The 20,958-nt window shown below is 39.1% G+C and overlaps 1 protein-coding gene across 1 annotated transcript; it reads left to right on the top strand.

Moving 5' to 3' along the window:
• The first annotated feature begins 9,076 nt into the window (after positions 1 to 9,076).
• LOC124112923 (innexin unc-7-like) lies at positions 9,077 to 13,214 on the top strand. Its single transcript, XM_046473117.2, has 2 exons — positions 9,077 to 9,196; positions 11,742 to 13,214. The coding sequence occupies exon 2, from the start codon at positions 11,748 to 11,750 to the stop codon at positions 12,924 to 12,926; it is 1,179 nt and encodes a 392-aa protein (XP_046329073.2). The 5' UTR covers positions 9,077 to 9,196; positions 11,742 to 11,747; the 3' UTR covers positions 12,927 to 13,214.
• Positions 13,215 to 20,958: the final 7,744 nt, after the last annotated feature.

The following is a 20,958-nucleotide window of genomic DNA, read 5'->3' on the forward strand; positions in this document are numbered from 1 at the left end:
AGAAATGCATTTGAGCTCATTTGAGGAACATAAACTTTCCAATGTTATTAAGTATGTTCCTGTAGGCTCGATCCCTTTATGGTCATGTTCGGACTGCTGACCATTCCAAAATTGTATCGCCTCTCCTTCATGTAAGTTACATCCCAGCAGGTTACATGTAGGTTCATGCGGAGGAAACGTCTGAAGCGGTACAGAACGTAGGAGAACCCAAATGTCAGTAAAATGATAAAATATAAAACCTAGCAAATTCGAAAATTAGGCTACAAAAAATACAGTGCTCTCGCTGTCAGTTGACAATGCATTTGTTTAAAAACAACTCTCGCAATGCAATTTAATTTTGATTTTCTAACAAAAATGATCACAAATATCTTCACACCGCGATTAAGTTGTAACCAGGGTGAAATATTCACGTGAAACGTGTGACGCACCACCTGAGAAGGGATGTATCAGGGTGTTTCTGTTCAAATAATGTTTTCTCATCAACTGACCTGACATAAATGATCATACGTGCTCCATTCATTCAATATTTGGCAAGAAATGACATATGTTCTCTTCTATGGAAACTCATTGAAACACATAGGAAAGTAGTTCCTGGAGTTTCGTTTTATTGAAAATGTTTCCACTGACTCAGCGTTCTAAATGAGCGAACACCACAACATGGAAAGATCAGAATATTTTAGCGAAGTGACTTATGCTTTGAGGACAAAAGACGCATCAACAGCCACTGTTTTATTCGACTATTTAACGTTACAAAAACATCAGTTGAAAAAAGAGGAAGTAATTAAGAAATATAAGGAAACAAAAAGTGAAACATAAAAAGTAGCCAGTTCCTAGGACTACATATCACCAATTCCGAGTTACTCGGGTGAATGAGAGAGCTCAGCATTATTCCGGACGTAAAATGTTAAAATTGCAGAATAAAGTAGTGTGCTGCTTGTTGGTCAGTTCGGGAAACATGCGTCTACGGGTAATTGATGGGTGGTGACACCAGAAACCCTGGATCTGCCTATGCCTCTGCTTACTACACAATAATATAAAATATAATTTCCGTCGCTAGCTTGTCAGTTTTTGCTGACTGTGTCGTTGAACAAAATTCAACATAATATAACACACATCACTTCACGTACAAAAGAATAATTGTGGATATCCTATCTTGTGTAAACGGGACAATTATAATAGCTTTTCGTCACAGGGATCACGTTTTACACATGATTCTTATTATTGACCATAAGAGAAATGTTCAGAGGAGATAATGCCGGACTGCACGTTCCACTCTTGCCTATGAATACATTACATTACCACTTACACATGGCTGTTCAAATCGCCAAACATTAAAGCCACAGAACATTTGGGCTAGCTAGGACCCAAAGCCTTCTTCAATAATGACGATGCGGATCAGTTTTGGAGTCACGTAGTGGTCTCAATAGCTACCGAGAACAAGGACCTTTTGTGAAGTGACATCATCACTGCTTGAACTTTTATTGACTTATTTACAATTACTAACATTCTCACATTCAGGCCATCATTTCCATGTGAGACGTTGACTTGCCTTTACACGTGTTCGCAATGTGTGGGGCAGAAAAATCGCACCTTTTCGCAAACATCCGATGTCATCACTACTTTTCACAGTTATTCATGAACACTTGATATGGTCGCACTCGTAGAATGTACACGGATGTCACTTTTATTTCCAAGTTCTAATTTTAGCGGTTAGCCTATGTGTAACACTCACGCATATTAATTTAATTCATCAGGGAATGCTGTTGGCGTTTGCTGTATATTACAAGATACATGTTGAATGGAGCAATGCCTTTGATCCCGTTTGTGACGTGGTATTATAACAGTGATTGGTGATTAATGAACTGTCATAAAAATATCTAGCAATTAAATTTGGAGAATCGACATCTGATGTGGGCATGGCAAACGTTGAATTACGAATTGTTGTATAAGAGCACCAATTACTGCATTTTTAAGATATCACATAATCCCCAAATCATTAACGATACATCCAACAATGGGTATATATATCCAATCAACTACAATTGGTATTCTATGTTAAAATAGAAAGCATGTAAGTCTCCTAAAAGCAAGGCTTGACCAACTTACTGGTACATTAGCATCAAATAGGATATTAATATGGTCTAATCAATGTATTGATGTACGTGGGGAAACCTGGCCAGCATACATGTGTTATAATATACAAAGCAATATGTCATCAGGTCGGTTCGTGACCAGTGAAGATCCGGGGTAGAATAGATCTTCAGCAGCCCATGCTTGCCGTAAAAGGCGACTATGCTTGTCGTAAGAGGCAACTAACGGGATCGGATGATCAGGGTCGCTAACATGGTATCCCAATTGCGTGGGTCAATGCTCATGATATCAGTCATATATCATGAAACACTGAACATGGAACCATATATGTAATCCTGTCACAGGACACCTCACATTTGAAGTCAGGATTTGTGTGAGTCAGTGTGTTGGGTTTAACGCCGTTTTGAACAGTATCCCAGTTATATCACGGCGTGCCAGCTAGACTTGGGCTGAAAGCCCATAGTAATGCAGGTTTCAAACGTTTATCACCTTGGTGAAACCCACAAGCACGGGTGTGGTGATGGCAAACCTAGAAAGGTAATCGGGGCGAACAGGGATTCGATCTCACAATCATATGTTTTCAATGGACCTAACTCTGCACAGTGAATTGCTGAGCCTTAGACGACTGGGCCACCCATGGACTCAAATCAGAATTTGAGCAACAACTGTTAATGCAACGTTGCGAGGGCACCTTTTTAAAACGACGTCCAAGCTAATACTTAATTATCTGTTATTCTATGCATTGAACCAATGATCTGCATGCACAAAACATGATAATGATGTATGATGAAACTATCCCATTGTCACAATGGATGTAATGTGTGGATAGTGCTTGAATAGGATCCGACCCGTGAAGATCCGGGGTAGAATAGGTCTTCTGCAACCCATGCTTGTCGTAAGAGGCGACTAACGGGATCGGGTGGTCAGGCTCGCCGACTTGGTTGATGCATGTCATCGTATCCCAATTGCGTGGATCGATGCACATGATGTCAATCACTGGATTGTCTGGTCCAGACTCGATTATTTACAAACCGCCTTCATATAGCTGGAATATTGCTGAGTGCGGCGTTAAACAGCAAACAAACAAACTGTTGATAGAATTTTAGATCTTCACAAACACCGGGTGTGACCATATATATGATTTTTACATTTGCCCAATGACCATGGTGAGTGTTGTTGGGGATACCAAAGGTGACAGTTTACTATTAGAGGAAATTGGTTGTGAGTACTTATACCATTTGGATAGGGTATCTTTAGGATTTTAATCCTTTCTTTTGCTGTGGGTAATCCTTTCACGTTGATGGAAGGAAGTCACCCAACCAGGCCATGACAATGGTTATGCGCAAGCCTCGGAATCACGAATAGATCACTAGAGGTGTTGATGCAGGCTGGACATGCAGCATACAGCATTTCCAGTGCAGGCTGGCACCTCGTATTTGTTTCACTCGGTATTTAAAACCTTGACCTTTCACAGGTGCATTTGTCTATTTACAATGAAGTTGTTTGGCATTCCCAGTATTTATATAATATCTCACTGATTACTTGTTAACTGGTCACTGCAAGTGCCTTAATTATTTAAGTTTCAGTTAACTGACTTTATTCACATGTCAGTTTCAAAGGTTGTGATAGATACTTGTAAAATCCTCAGTTGAGTTTACTCACTATCTACTGTGAGCGTTTTTGGCATGATATCTGTGGGAATTGTATAAACACAGTCACTGCTAAAAGCGGCGTAAAACCATGCTCACTCACAGTAACTGTTAATCCTCTGCATTGTGCTGGCAAATTGGAGATAAACCTGTGACAATCAAACTCAGTTAGAATCCTTGTTTATCTGTGACATCTTCCAACTGGAGACATTGTTGTAAATTTGAAAAGTGATGATGAATTTTAATATTCATATTATTGAAACCGTCCTTTTTAAGGGACCGTTTATGCCTAGAATTGTTACGGGGAATTAACTCCAGGATCTCCACGCCTTCAAAAACAGACAGAGAGGTTCTCAGGCGAAATGCACTACCCATCTGTCCAGTTTTGAATTGATAACAATGGTTTCCCACATGGTGGTCAAATTATGCAAGTTTTGATGTGTTGACTAGCTTAGTTGATTGTTTATAGGCTGGTCGGCTGTGTTTGAAACTGGTCAGTCGGCTCTAGAATTTCAATACATGGAATTGATAACAATGGCTTCTCACATGTTGGTCAAATTATGCAAGTTGATGTGCTGACTTGCTTAGTTAATTGTTGGTCTGGTCAGCTGTGTCTGAATCTGGTCAGCCGGGTCTAGAATTTCAATAGCGCTAGCTGATTAGCATCTGCCAGCTCATTTGACTGGTTTCGACAGCTTGCATCTCCAAGCGTTACGTATTATGATAGACGTCCTGTAAACTATGTAGCTTTTACTGGCTTGGGAATGTGAAACTTAAAGTAGTAGAATATATTTGATTTTGATAAAACTTGAAGAAAAATATAATGGTTTTCGCACTGTTATAGTACCCCTGGACGTCGTGGAGCTTTTGACCGCAAAAGCCTATTAATATTTTTGTTAAACAGGTGTTGACGTAAACATAATACAATTGTACACAAAAATACATAAAACATTTTAAAGTAACACAGCAAAAATATGCGAACATGACAAAGGATATGCACTGCTTAGACAGCCCACTTAAAATACTTTTAGCATACAAGAAGGATCTAAAATTTGGTATCTACCATCATGAACCATAAGTATGTAGGCAGCGAAAGGATGATTGAACATTTTCTGGAGTTTACGGGCAGTAACGAAAGAGACTCGAAGCGTGTTCGGGACCGAGAGAGACGTTTGGGTTAGGAGGTTAGTCACAGTAAAGGCGGGGCTTTCAACAGTAAGGGTGGGAAAGAAATATCCAGAGATTCGGAGCTGTTCCACCGTGTATGGGGGTTGAACATTCCAGTAGGAAGGACAGAGACTGAGAGCCAGAATAGGAACAGTGACACATTCTGGACCAGTGGTGAGCTCAAGAACGAGACCATTGTGAGTCCTAAGACTGCGTTCATAGATGAGAAGGAGAAGAATAGAAGCAACAGTGAGTGTGATCACTCCTAGAAGGATTGACACATGACAGTCAGCAAGATCAGACACATTGAAGCTGGGACTAGAAGTGGTTTGTGAATTATAATTTAGTACTGGAGGCTGTACTGCTTTAACTGGCGTGACACGAGTAACCAGCAATGGCGCAGCAGAGAGTGCACGAACTTTGAAAAACATCCAAAAAAGCAAAATAATTGAGAGAACTGACATAGCCGAAGTGGTGATGGCTATAATTGCATTTGTATCAGGCCAAGAACTTGGTAAAGTGATTTGACCATCAAGCAATGGTTCCGTAATAGCCTGAAATATGGTTTGATCTTTTCTTGCCCTTTCAGCGACACGTTTAAGACTGAGATGGGACTTTTGATCACTGGCCAAAACATTGGAAATTTCATGAGAAAATATATCAAATTTTGGAATGGTGAAGTTAACTGCTTTTCTGAAAATTGTATCACCAGCAATACTAGAGAGGGTAGAATCCTCGAAGAAGTGTTTTGTAAGTGTAACATATGAATGCATGTGTTGGTTTATTATAAGTATTTAATCAATAGTTCAAGAATAAAACTTTTTTTTCATTTACGATTTACATAGAGTTTTTGTCATTACATTAAAATCCCAAGATCAGGGATGCTAATCTCACATTCGTCCACCTAATGATTGGTGGTTGTTTGCTAGAACAATACCTCTACTCGTGAGTGTTTATCGGAGATTTCTTTTGGCTATGGAAATAGTTTTGTAGCTTTTATTATCACCAGAATTGTAAGCGTCAATTACCTGCACTACATTGGGCCTCCTCCAACGTTAAACTGACAGTTTAATATAACTGAAATACTATTGAAAGCGGCGTTAAGCAGGCATAACGCTGTCTGGATTATTGTAGGAATTCACAGCCGAAAGTTTCACAAACAAAATGTCCAAGCCGTGTATCACAGCATTGGCCAATAGTCGTGATAAACAATAAAACACTTACATGTTAATGATGGCCATGCTGTGTCAGATGTCAGCAGAAATGGCAGACGAAGTTTATTTATAAATCACGTCAAGTCAATGGCGCTGTGACAAGTAGTTTTTACAGTACTCGACATCACAGAGTGGGAAATATCACAAAATAGACAATGACTCCTTGAAGCATCAACACGTTGAGAAAGCAATCTTCTATTCCAAATGAAGAAAAAATGTTTAAAAGCTCAATCAAGTATATGCAGTGTTTCTTTACAGTAGATGTCGGGCTGGTACACTTATATTCCAAGGCACAGGAGGGGAGCGAAACAGAATGTGTACACCTTCTGGAAGTAGTGGGTGACAAATCCTTCCTACAATATTCTCCTGATTTGCACTAACCATGACCAAAATGCCCGTGTTTAGTTGTACACTTTCAAATCAAATCACATGTGTGCACACCCCATGGTCAGATTTACGTGCCCTGGACTTGTTTTTCCAATAGCCATTTTGAGAAATTAAAACACGTAAAATCCCGAAACTATTTCTCAAATCAAACATAAAGATGAAATGCCAATATAAACAACATATTAACATGGTATTGCAGCTGTCAGCTATCATAACTGTAATCAGAGAACACTTTCCTATATAGAATACCAAATAAATTAATCACTAATTAAGGCTAATGCGCACAACACACCACTTTAAAAGGCTACATGTATGGTATTTGTCTTGTAGTGCATACTTCCATTTTTAGCTCACCTGACCTGTGTCTCTGATTATTGTTCACAAAATTTTGATCCGAGTTTGAGCATGTCATTTTAGACACATTACTTCATGTTTCATTGTGAAATTTTATATAAAAAATGCAGCATAAAATACATTCAAGTTTAGCTATTAATTCCACATTAAAACTTATCCCCGTTTTTCTAGTGTTTCTGCATGTTTGATATCCCATCTGAAACTACAAGGCCCATGAATCTGAAATGTTGCATGAATGATCAATAGTCTTAGGTTTGGTGCCTCTTTAAAGTAATCACAGAAATTTAATCCATATATATATATATATATATATATATATATATATATATATATATATATATATATATATATATATATATTGATGGCAATTTCTATAACATCCATTTGGTGTTCACTGAACTCTAATCTGCCACCATATTTCAATTAATCATGTGCATATATTTGGAATAAAAGCGATGACACACCTTCTATATTCATAAGAAATCTCTGCTATTCCGACTATATTATAAGCAAGTGTTTATGAATGACTTTCGAATTGGCGTTGAAGTCAGGTGTTTATGTCACACAAATAGCCTATTTCTACACATGTTCATGTGAAATGCCATATTGTGAAGTTTAAACGTGTTATTGTTCCCGGATGTGAAATTCCCCTGTCAAATGAGGTTTTTGCGAAACGACGGCACTGTTTGAACCATAATATGAATGTTCATCTGATCAGGGAAAACCAAAGAAAGCTTTTTCCATAATCATCGGAAATATCTGCTCAATGCAGAGTACATTTATTCCGACTATCTCATAAGCGTCTATTAACAGTATCATGTGTCTATGAACAATATTAATGGTGATGATACCTGGTGTTCGCGAAAAGGTTAGTGTATCCTGCCCCACCGGTGGAACCTATCACAAACACATGCAAATGCAAGTCAATTGTTCACCTGAAAAAGCTTGAGAACACATGTCTACCATGAAACGTTTTGAAAGCTTGACTGAGGCCTTGAATGTTAAAACCCTGTTCTAACAACTTTTGACCGAGAGTTTAGTGACACTCTTTGAAGTATTCGTACAAATATATATTTGATTTTACCTCAAAATAATTTGTGAAATATGGTCAACAAAGGCTGGAGCTGCTGAAATATTGGCATAATCGGCATAAAGGGACATTTGACTATTGGAAAGTTGTAGTCAGCAGTGTTTTACAGTTTCGTGGAGAGTGTTTTGTCACTCTCAATCTGTGTGCATAGATCCAAATATAAGAAAACCCAGATGCAGCTGTCTTACTTACTTCCTTTATTTCCATTTCTGGTGTGTAAATCATGATCAGTTGAAGGGAATAGGCTATTTGATGGTTATTTAATGATATCAGATTATCGATATCCCTGAAAGTTCTTGGCAAAATTTGCCAAACTGATCAGAAGTTCCGATTCATATGCATAAACAAACAGATCAGCAAGAAGGGAAGCACAATTGGTGCCCATGATGATGCCTCTCACTCAAACATATGACATAGGTGTAATTAATGAGGAAGTCCAACATTTCACATATTTTCACAGTACTTCACAACTTCAGATGTCATTTCACATTTGACTATGGCGAAAGGTAGGTTTTCACACATGGGTGCCAAGAAACGAAACAATATTGAACAGAAATGCGTCCAGCAGCGTGAGGAAAATCTGTCGATAGGATGCCCCACCCAATGTTTTCTCATCCTCCACCTTGTGTTACCGAAGAAAATAATAAATAATTATTCAAGCAGGCCCGAAATGTGCAAGGGTGGTTGGCTAGAGTTCGGGCCGATTTGGCAAGTAAAACACAGATGCTGCTTCGGACATCTATGCAAGGACAAGGAAAGATCAAAGACGGGTCTCTTTTTTGTTACGTACTATTTAAAATGTATGTGACCCTGTGATCCGCTGTAACCCCTACATTTAACTTATTCTTCCTTTTCCAAGGACCGTCTGTGCACCACTTTTTCCTTGGCTGAATCTTATTGAAACTATTTCTGCATTGGTCAGGTGAGCTACATTATTAATGTAAAAGAATCACAGAGTACCAGGTTCGCTTTACAGAGGGTGACAACGTGCTAGCGTTCCAAAGCATTCTTGTATGAAAGGTCAGTAGTGGTAATTTGGAACAATTACCGTGATTACTCTGACATTAATTGGATAAGTTGATGTACGGTCGGTAAAACACAAGCCATTTGTTAATATCACACATGTTCTGGCCCCAATAACAGCACGACAGAGTGTTCACTGTTGTGATTACATTTAGTTCTGTAGTTGGATGCGACTGTAAACTGTTCGCGCTGTTAACCCAGGATAGGAGTCACCAGGATAGGTAACTTCGCATGCGTAATTACATATCCAAATTAAGGATTCATTGATTTTGATCATACGTTAGTAAATATTTTCAGGTGAACAGTTGACTTGCATTTGCCCTAGTTTTCATATCTCGAGCTTACATTTATCGCTGCTCCGTGAAGATCCGGGTGACAATAGGTCTTAAGCAACCCTTGTTTGCCGTAAGAGGCGACTAACGGGATCGTTTGGTCAGGCTCGCTGCCTTGGTTGTGCATGTCATCGCATCATAATGCTCAAAATGTTAATCACTGCATTGTCTGGTCCAGACTCGATTATTTACAAACCGCCGTCATATAGCTAGGATAATGTACTCAATCACTCAACAGGCGTGTCAATGTCTTTTTATGCCTATTTTACTTTAATGGTTTAATGAATAGTTTGTATTTTGTCCCTATGATATAGTATGTTGAAGTGTGGCATTTCAAATTGTTCTTGTTAGCCTTGGAGTACTAGTATTTCTCTGCTACTTCAAGAGGATGTATTGACTTTAGGTTGATATTCCCTGAACCATATTATCTTTTCCGGATAGCTGAAAGCCTCATGATATTAGGTAATGGTAGTACTGCCCTGTTTAAGGGAGGAGTTATCTGCCCCTGGATGGTGAAAGATGTGTTTCGCTCGTCTCCCTCACGATTGAAAACAAATCTGAAATAATCGGCTCACCAAGTGACCATCCATTGTAAATAGCGACATATGTGTGTGAAAGCCTGTCTAAAGATTTCTTAAAGGGTAGTTGTATCTTTGATTTGAAAGAACTGAAGGCCTTACGTTGGAATATGGTGCAGTCATTGAATGAAGATGTCGATTTTGTTGAAAGTGTGATGTCTAGCCACGTGTTGTCGAAAGTGAAGAATGTCTATGTCAACCTTCAGCTGCCAAAAAAGCGAAAACATGTAATACATACTTTAATGCTCTTGTGTCAACCAACTGTGAACTCATGGATGCAAAGTCGTGCCCGTTGTCGAGAGGAAATTGTCCAGTCGACGGTGCGAACGTACGACAAGGAATCACAAACGAAGAGCTTCTCACTGCAATCAATCATATGAGATCTTGTCTCAGTGAACAGTTGGCAGAAAATGAAAACATGAGTTTGAGTGAGAAGATTAAATTCCTTGAAAATCTCAAGGAAATGCAAATCAAAGCAGTATGAAGGGAATAGAAATGTAATGTTTTTGAGACACAGTTCGCTGAGTTTTAAAAGGTCCGGTAAAGACACAGAGACTGAACGTTGCATTGTCTTACGAAATCTACCTGTTTACAGCCGTGAACCGACAGACTCTAATGTGATCTGTAAGAATGTCAATCGCATTCTTTTCAACGGAAATTTACAGATGCTCATGCAACGCGTGCAATTCGGAAGAAACGGAACGACAACAAACCCGGCGTTGTTGTGGTCACACTTGAGACTGTTGATCAACATAGGAAAGTACACCAGAATAAGAAAAGACTTAGAGATACTAAAGACTTCTCAAGAGTGTATGTGGACGCGGCTATGTCTCCTGGAGAACTTGTTGTCAAGATCGAATATGCAGGCTATAATCAGCAAGATTGGGAAGGAGAAGAAACTGTGATTTCATGGCAAACGAATTGTTTCTATCAACAAGTAGGACAGGCTGCAGCTGGGGTTTTTGAAATTGTGGAGGATGGTCAAAAAGGGAGTCAAGAAATAAACAGTTTAGGGATTCTATTCTGCTCGATTTGGACTATGATATTTTCAGTGTTTGTGAGACTTTCTTAAAGCATCGAGAGAATATAGTGGTAGAGGGAGTTGGTATGGGTGCGGGAATGGGTACAGGTGAGAATATGGGTATATGTTTGAGAAATAGGGTGTGGATGAGGGTACTGTGTACCTGTGGCTGACGGTTGTGGCTGACGGTATATATATGATGCTTGTACGGGGTATATTATGAATGTTATTTACATAATTATTATTAAACGCGGGGTGTGTATATATATAATATTGTTTTTATGAGTCTTTTAGTGTCTCGTGGGCCATTTTGGCAGGCTGCTGAGCTTTTACATTTTGCCTTACCAATTTATATGTACAGTGGGTGACAGTTTATTGATATATTCTTCTTCTTTTTCATTCTACTTCTTCTTCTTCTATAGCTTCCAAATATATAAGTTTAGAAAACCAATTACAGAGCGTGTGGTTTCAGCAGTTTCACTTGGACATTTAAAAAAATACTTTCTGCTAATGGTATGACCTTTTCCCCTCGGAAAGTGATTTACTATTTATAGGACAATCTTTTACTCAACTTGCCCTTTGACATTACTTTAAATGGTTTATATTTGGAAACTATGATATGGTGTTGGGAGTGACATTTGGCGCTTTGCTGCCTGCCTGAACCAGTCTAAACTAATGTATTATAGTGTAATCCCACTGAGATGCCATGCCACATACGATCTCATAGCGCATATTGGTATGATCGAGCCACCAGTCTTCCACTCTCTGGGCAGACGCTGTATCTATAACAGCACTCCACACAATAATATATTAAAAATGTGTTGTATGTTTTCAGACAACAATGGCCGCTTTCCTGTCAATATTTAGACGTGGTTTGGATCAGGACATGGTGGACAATGTGAACGGATTCTGGTCGGTTCTCCTCTTGGCCCTCTGCTCGGCTGGGGCATTTCTAGTGCGATACATTACTGATCCTACAAGCTGCTGGTACCCTTCACAATTTGAGGCATCACAGGTTTCATACTCCGACCATGCCTGCTTCCTCACGGATGTCTTTTACCACCCTGCCACAAGTGATGTCCCAAAGTCAAGGCATGATCGTGTCCCCTCCTACCATCTCTGGATACCACTCATACTCTTCTTCCAAGCCCTCGCTTTCAAAGTACCAAACATCATCTGGAACAGTGGCAAGCACTTCCTCACTTTCAATATGGACGAAACTGTCGAGTCCCTAAAAAGTGTACAACTGACCAATGCTGAGAATCGACAGGCCATTTTCAGTGATGCAGCCCGAGTATTTGGAAGTCTACTGAGGAGGAATCGATTCTTTCTGGCGTTGTTGTACCTATTTGTGAAGATTCTCTCATGTGTCAATCTCATAGCACAGTTTATGTTCCTCACGATATACTTCAGACAATACCTGGCAATCAGGGTAGGATCCTATGCTGGTTTGGATATGGGCTCCATCGTAAAACCATTACTTGTGAAACATGTTGTTTGCGACATCGATGTGTATATGATGACAAATTTTCAAAAATACACCGTTCAGTGCACTCTGCCAATCACCGAAATCTATGAGAAGATGTTCATATTCCTGTGGTACTGGGTCTTCCTCCTGGCTGTCATCACAATCCTAAACCTTGTCCTGTGGGCAGGATTTCTCTTCATACCGTTCCTAAGAGATGGCAGGATAGCTGCCCACATCAACGATGCCAAAGGATCTCGCCCTGACGAACCCAATGTAACTCGTTTCATCAGAAGTTTCCTCGGAATCGATGGTGTGCTTGTCCTGTCCATGATATCCCGGAATTCCAGCGAGTTAGTTGCAGCAGATCTCACCCAACATTTGTACCGGGTGTTTCAGGAGAAGGAAGAAGATCTTCAGAATCAGCAACATCTCTGCACAGGAGAACCGGAATGTGGCATTGTCCGAGATGAAGCAACAGGAGCCGTGGCAGCTTTACCAATGAGCGATCTACCCTCTGGTGCCGAAAAGTCGGAGAAGGCCCCGATTGTGTGACAACAGAACTGGTGTGCCATGCATTGAATGTATTTAATTATAATGTTGGGTCTTGAAATAACCTGGTGTTGAAAGGTTCGCCTGTCACGCCTAAGTCCTAGGTTGATTTCCTGCATGTGTATATTGTCTGAAGCCCATAGCGGTGTCAAACTATATTCAATCGAATAATTATTATTGTATTAAGAGTAATAAAACTCACTGATTCTTTGAATGTCTGAAATGGACATCCAGTATGTTGCATTCCGTACTGACAGCGCCTCTATTAAAATATTTTACTTTGGCACTTAACATGAAAGTATTCCTGTGTTTTTTACACACATCTTTGACGTTTGGTGATGTCAGAGACTCACTGAGATGTTTCCCCGTATTGAATGACATCAATGTCAATGGCATCGTCATTTTTCAACCTGAGCAACTACCCAAGCCCTTTGGGCATAATGACACACGTTGTACTATCGGATAGTCATTAGTTGGGTCTTACCACATGCAGCAGGTGCCGGCGACCTGCACTATTTGCTGTCCTATAATATGGTTTAGAGTGGTGGAGGAGCCTAGTGGTTACACCAAACACTCGGGTTTGATTCTTCATCATTTGTGGTGTTCCACAATGATATTGCTGGAATACTGTGAAAAGTGGCGCAGAAACGTACTCACCCTCTCTCACACATACACACAAACACACACGCACGCACGCACGCACACGTACACACTATGACCACTCGTGTCATTTCGGGACGAGTCGATTGGTCTCAGAAATAGCTGTCTAAATATAATCGAGTCTGAACCAGTCAGATTATTATCCACGCCGTTGGGATACGATGAGACGCTATCAAGTCACGTGACCACACGTTCCCATGAACATGCATCCGGGTTAGACCTGGACTTCAGTTACCCTTAAGTGCAGGGGACTTTGCTTCTGAAATTAAAGAGTCGACTGACGGGATCGGCATTCCAGTAACAACTGAGCTCCAAATCAATCTGCTAGAAGGCCTCCTTCAGGAAAATACTATGGAAAAGTCAAATTGTGCCGTCCCCCGCCGTATTGCTGCGTGAATATTTCTAAAAGAGGTGAAAGACAATACTCACGTATGTCAGTAAACTGCCAGGCAAACGAAAGTACGTGCACACACTTGGAAATTGGATTTGGCAAAAAAGGTGTCTTGGCTGAAAACAGTCGCCAAAACACTGCAAACGTAAGGTCCACAACACTACTGTGATACCCGTATCAAATACATCTCGATCACCTTTACTTGTTTGTTTCATTTTAGCCACCATCAAACAAGGGTGTATCCTTTCTTTTGCCCAGCAGTTTATGTCGGAGTGATAACGAGTTTATGTCACCCGTGATTAAGAATGTCAGTGCAATTTTAGCTTAATTATCGATGTTTGATTTTGATTTTCTTTATCTCAATATTGTTATTTTTATGCACTTTATGATAGTTTGCAGTTTTGAATACGTTCTGGTCGGTTATACACAACAAGGATAGTGAGATGATGTTTTCTTGCTACTGGATTGAGATTTTACGATCGGAGCCAAAATCATCCGAATGCGGAGTTAATAAATAAGAACCTTATCTAATATGCGCGTAACACTTTCTCAACTTTCTCTGATTTGAACCTCGTTGTGATACCGTTGTTCTCATGATAAGTAAATTAACAAAAGATTTTGAATTTCGGATGGCTTTGGGAGAAATGAAGTTGTTTTTTGCAGTGACTGACATCCAAAATACACAGATCATTCGTACCATATATGCCAAGATGTTTCGCCTCATTCTCTTAGGTGCTCCGACGTTCGCCTATCGGATAAATGTTGTTTTATACCGGATGCAGTTGACAATGATCTAGCTACAACACGACAATCTGTATGTAATAATTAAAGACGCTGGTTGAAAGTATGAACACCGATCATCTATGTCCTAGCGGTAGGCTGACACAAAATCCGCCAGGCCACATGATGTCAACCAGGTTCTCAAATCTTGGAGGGGATTCTTCGAACCTATCCTGAGCCCTGTTCCAGAAAGTGATCGTAGAGCTAAGGCGATCGTAGCTCACATACTTTTAATATAGACTTACGACTGTCATAACACAACGATTGCCTAGTGGAACGGGTCCCTGTCCTTGAACCATTACATTACCTCGCATAACCACGAGCACTCGGCACGGGATTGCTTAGAATGATGACAAACAATTCTTGACAAACAAGGTCTTGTGAGCTTAGTGACAAAATACTCGAAAAAAGGTTGATTTTATCTTCTCACATGATTCAGTGCACGTCCATATATCCACCCGAATCAGTGCCCACCACTGGTTTTGTGATTGGAGTGACATGGACTTTCTTTCTCTTCATTGAAGACCCCATCAGATCAGTATAAGGTTTAAAAGTGGCAGAATTATGGATTTTGTGGACTTACAGGACTTACGTACAATTGTTTTACCATACTTCAACCCCCGGTTATTCAGTTATGAATTCATTCTACCAAATTAAAAATCAATTACTTTATACTATATATATTATGATAAAAATTTATCTATTAATTCTATTTTTTTAGGAAACTGATGATTAAATGAGCACGTATTTGACTAAAAAGATCCTTGATGGATGAAACATTGAAACACTTATCCCTTGTAATGGAAAAATCAATACAGTCAAGCAGTACGTGCTTGACTGTGATTCTCTCGTCACAAGGGATACAAAACGGATGGTCCTCACCTTACATTCGTGTGTATATCTTGAATGGCCAATATGACATCGTCGTAAAATGACCTCTTCAAATCTGGACTGACAACCCAAGTAGGTGTAACCATAGTTGGCTTAATTTGATGTGATTTATTGATACCTACTTGGGCGTCCCACTTCTTTGGCATAAGATCCCTGATGTAACATCTCATCACAGGTTTATTCTCACTGTTTAGAATTAGAATTAGTGTCACAGATTTGTTGAGTGCTGCTTCAGCTTCAGCATCAGCCATTGTGTTGACTTTTATAACCACATGACTGGGCAACCAACAAAAGACAATGTCGTATTGACCAGTTGAAAGATCAACATAAAGTTGTAAAATGTTTAAAATATTTGGATGATTAGAAGAGACTTTTTTCAGTACCTGAAGACAAGATAGAGATTCAGAAAAGATGACAAATTGTTTATATGCAAACCTCTTTTGAATGTATATCAAAGGCTGTAAGGATAGCATTGGCCTCAGCAGGGAAAATTGAGCTATTGTATGGTATTCTAGATGATAAATGTTTTGATCCAACGACAGTGGTGCATGCTTGGATCCATCAGTTAAGGTTGAACGGTGTGTGTCGTATTTATTTCTTAATTGTAAATCTTCCTGTTGATATACTAGTTGGTTTGTGTCAGATATAATAAAACGGGTTAGAGAAACGTCTACTTCTGGCCTCACCAGCTGCCAGGGAGGAGTAGATAAAGCTGGTATGGAGATATAATACCTAGAACTATATTTGCAGCAATAATGTGTGATTTGATCCGAAATCCAAGTGGTGAAAACAGTTTTGGTTTTCTCTGAAACAGTTCTTCATATAGGGGATGAAAAACGGAGTCATAGGCAGGATTAAAAGGATTGGAGTGTAATTTAGCGATATATTGAAGAGACAATTTAATACCACGTTGTTCAAAGAAGGTTCATCAGCCTCGACATAGATTCTGTCGACTGGAGAAGTTCTAAAAGAACCAAGGCATAGTCGTAGTCCTTGATGGTGGATTCAATCTAGCTGTAAGCTCCAGCATACACAATGGAGGCATTGTCCAATTTAGAGCAGATTAATGATCCCCTCCCCACTTTGAATTTGAGACGACTTTCAAAATATATAGGGCCTTCAGGCATTTAGTCTTTAAATATTTAATATGTGGCAAAAACGTCAAATGGTGGTCGAAAAACAATCCAAAAAATGTGGCTTCTTTAATCCTTAAACCTTAATTGGAGTGTTATCTGGGTCTTTATGGGGGTTTATATTTCCGACAGAAATTTATGCAAATGGTCTTAGTCTGTGAAAACTTAAAGCCATTCTCTAGACACCATTTATGAATTTTATTAAGACACAACTGTAACTGTCTTTCAATGACACGCATATTTTTACCACAACATGAAATATTAAAATCATCCACAAACAATGACCAATCGGTTGAGTCATTTAATACTTTAGATAAACTTTTTATTTTTATACTAAACAATTGACAGAAAATATACTGCCCTTTGGAACACCCTAATGCTGACTATAATGATAAGACAGGGTCGATACAACACGAACTTGAAATTGTCTGTCTGTTAAAAACTGTGATACAAATTGAGGCAAGCGGCCTCTTAAACAAAAGTCATGTAAATCTTTTAAAATACCATGCTTCCAAGAGGTATCATAAGCTTTTACAAGACCGAAAAAGATCGATACAGCATGTTGTTTATTGACAAAAGCATTTTTAGTAAATGATTCTAAACGAACTAAATGGTCAATTGTACCTCGTTTTTTACGAAAACCTCATTTGATATTACTGAGAAGATTGTATGGCATTTCTCCACGAAGAAGGAAAATGTCCTGTTGTCGAAATATCATCAAAAATATTCAGTGGTGTTACGAGACAAGATTCAGGCAAGTGTTTTAAGAGCTGATAATGGATATCATCAGCACCAGTTGCAGTATCATGAGCCTGTGCTAAAGCAGTGTGTAGCTCATGTAGTAAAAATACTTCGTTATAATCTTCGCCATTGTCATGTAAATCTTTTTTTTTAAAAACATGCTTCCAAGAGGTATCATAAGCTCTTACAAGCCCAGTTTGTTTGCAATATCTGATTTTTCAGTCAATAAATTATCGTCATTTTTTAACCTTTCTCTTTGATTTTTTGGATCACGTTCCACACCTTTGACATAGGCGTCGGTGATTTTATTTTGGAAACATAATCCTTCCAAGTCTGACGTTTATTGTATTTTTAAGTTCGACGAGCCTTGGCATAATTATTTTTTACATAAATCAAATTATGAACAGTAGGATGGTCGAAAGTATTTCTCTGCCTTCTCCCTGTGCTTCCTAGTTTCTTTGCACTCGTCAGTAAACCATGGTTTCCGAATATGTGGGTTCACAGAGGACTTAGGAATAGTTTCATCAGAGAACAACTGAATTGGGTCAGGAACATCCATAAAAAGGTCTTGTTGCAATATGTCAATAAATATGGTCTGAAATAATGGCCAATTTGCCTTAGACAATTTCCATCTTCTTGTAGGTGGATCATCAAAGGGGTTTATAGCTGTAAGTACTGTTGGAAAATGATCACTTCCACAAGTCATCATGGACTGGCCATTCAAATTCATTATATAAGTTAGAATCTGTGATTGACAGATCTAATACAATATAGGTACCAGTTGTAGGATGTAAATATGTGTTCGAGGCGTCGTTGAGTATGCATAATTTATTATTAGAGATAAAATCTTCAAGGATTTTCCCTTTATTGTTAGTATTGAAACTTCCTCATAGAGGCTTGTGTCCATTAAGATCACCCATGATGATACAGGGCTTAGGTAGCTGGTCAAATACATTCTGAAGATCTGACTGCTGAAAATTTGAGGATGGGGAAATATATAGGGAACAAAGTGTGAAAGTTATTTGTAGAGTAAGACGGACAGCAACAGCCTGAAGATTGCAGTTGAGAGGAACATGACTGTGGATGATGCCCTTCCTCACCAAAATGGAAGCACCGCCAGTGGCTTTATCACCTGGGGTTGAAAAAGAATGATAAGAATTGTACTGACGCAATTCAAATTTATCAGTATGCTTAAGGTAGGTTTCTTGTATATGGTTTATAATCTTGTGCTAATAATTGAACTTCATCAAGGTTATTCCTGAGTTCTCTGCAATTCCACTGATTTTAGGAGATTGAGTCATGGTGGTTCGATGGGGGATCTCTCACGTGCACGTCTGAAAGGTGGACTCCTACTATTGCTCCAGGACGATGGGGTTACGTCCATATCTAGAGTATCAAAGGAGTTGTGGAGAAGAACCTCTGATGACGAGGATTTCATGGTAGTCTGTTTTCTGTTTAGTTTTTTTTTTTCTTTTCTTGTTAGAGTTATAACGGCAGATTCAATAATAACTGGTTCTACAGCCTCTGGCTCTTTAGTAATAAGCTCTACAGAAGCTTCATCAATCAAAGGTTCGGATAGGCTTATTGTTTGAGTGGAGGGCGTATTTGAAGTTACTACAGATAAAATGTTAACAGATTGCTGTGATGTAATCCATGTCAAATCTGTTTGGATAGAAATGGATGTTTTTTAGGATTTGTAGGAGCAGCAATAGCTACAACAGCAGAAGAAGTTCTGGTTAGGGAGTTTGTGGAAACTGTTTTTCAATCAGCTTCTTACCCTCGTAAAACGATATATTCTTGAGCTTCAGGATTTTTTACTGTTTTTGCCATTCAGGACATAACCTTGATAAAGCCAGATGTCCTTTGCAGTTTGCACATTTCATTTCTGCTGTGCAGTCGGTGTTGTCATGGCTGTCACCACAGCACTGATAGCCTACACAGTGGTCGCAAGATTTAGATCCATGACCAAACTTTTGGCACTTAAAACATCGGAGTGGATTGGGGACATACACCTCCACTCCAATGTTGAGATAACCAGCTTTAATAGACTTAGGAAGGACCGAAATAGCAAAGGTAAGCCAATAAGTGTTTGACGGGATGATGTCACCGTCTCTCGATTTCATAGTAAAACGCTTAAATGCTGTCACCCTTTGAGTTGTCAGTTCATCAGTTATTTCTTGCTCTGACATGTCGGTCAGGCAACGAGCTCTGTCTCGAACAATGCCTCGACAAGAATACAAGGTTTTGTATGCGGACACTGCAACCTCAATATTTACGAATATAATTAAAGACAAAAGATTCAGAGATTGCTGTCTCCGTGAACACTCAACGAGAAGAGAGCCACTGAGAAGATGTGTAACGTTTTTCACTTCTCTGCAAATTCCTGGAACAGCTTTGGAAATGGCGAATGGATTCAGCTTAAATGGTTGTTTGTCAGCTGCCTCGGTCACTATACACCAGGGTTACAGGGGTGATATACTCCAGCAAGTATGAAGCAAATAGCAATATTTGTATACAAAATTAAATGCCAGGCTCGCTTGGCCCACGACAAGAAATTGGATACATACTGAATCACCAGAGTTGGCCCATGGGCCGCCGCCTTCTGGCATAAGAATCTAGACAATCACGTTCAGTGCAATGTGTCTGCACTTTGGAAATTGGGGAATATATACGTAAATATGCACACGTTATCAATTTGCTCAAAGTAAGCATACTATAACAAAGAAAGGAGCCCAGCGAAATATTAATGCTACTGTTTTTACACAAAGGCTTAATGCAAAAGTTAAATATTCTAACACAAATTTCATTTTTTTAAAACATTGAGTTTGGTGGAAATAAAAATATAATATTGCAAAGCAATATTTCCTAAAGTGATAATTAAATGAAAAGTACCAGTTGTCAGGTGGATGAAAAACAAAACAGTTTTCCAAATATTATCATGATTATAGCATATTACACACATATACTCGTTTTTATTATACTCGAAGATTGTCCACCGACCACAACACTATTAAGTTTTCTGTTTGCGAAATATATTAACAGACTCAGTGGAAATAAATCACGACAATCCTCACAGTTTTAATGTTATTCCACATTTTCAAACATTTAGGATCGATAGTAAACTAATGTATAAAATAAAACCCGCCTTATAAGACCGTAACAATCTTAACATAGTGAGTGATTGCATGTGATAGTAAGTGTGAATTTTGCATGTTCTTTAACAATTGCCGTCTGGCAATGCAAAGTATACTCTCTTCCTTTCTCATCTTATGACTATGGAAATAGTTTTGTCATTTCTATTATCACCAGAGTTGTAAGCGTCAATGACCTGCACCACGTTGGGCTTCCTCCAACATTAAACTGACAGATTAATGTAAATGAAATATTTTCCAAAGCGGCGTTAAGCAGGCATAGCCCTGTCTGGAACAGTGTAGGAATC

The sequence above is a fragment of the Haliotis rufescens genome, unplaced genomic scaffold (assembly GCF_023055435.1).
Source record: "Haliotis rufescens isolate VD_foot unplaced genomic scaffold, xgHalRufe1.0.p SCAF_6, whole genome shotgun sequence".
NCBI classification, from domain to species: domain Eukaryota; kingdom Metazoa; phylum Mollusca; class Gastropoda; order Lepetellida; family Haliotidae; genus Haliotis; species Haliotis rufescens.

What these genes read in the sequence shown, in the direction of transcription:
- LOC124112923 (XM_046473117.2), top strand. Translation starts at nt 11,748, where the DNA reads ATGGCCGCTTTCCTGTCAATATTTAGACGTGGTTTGGATCAGGACATG.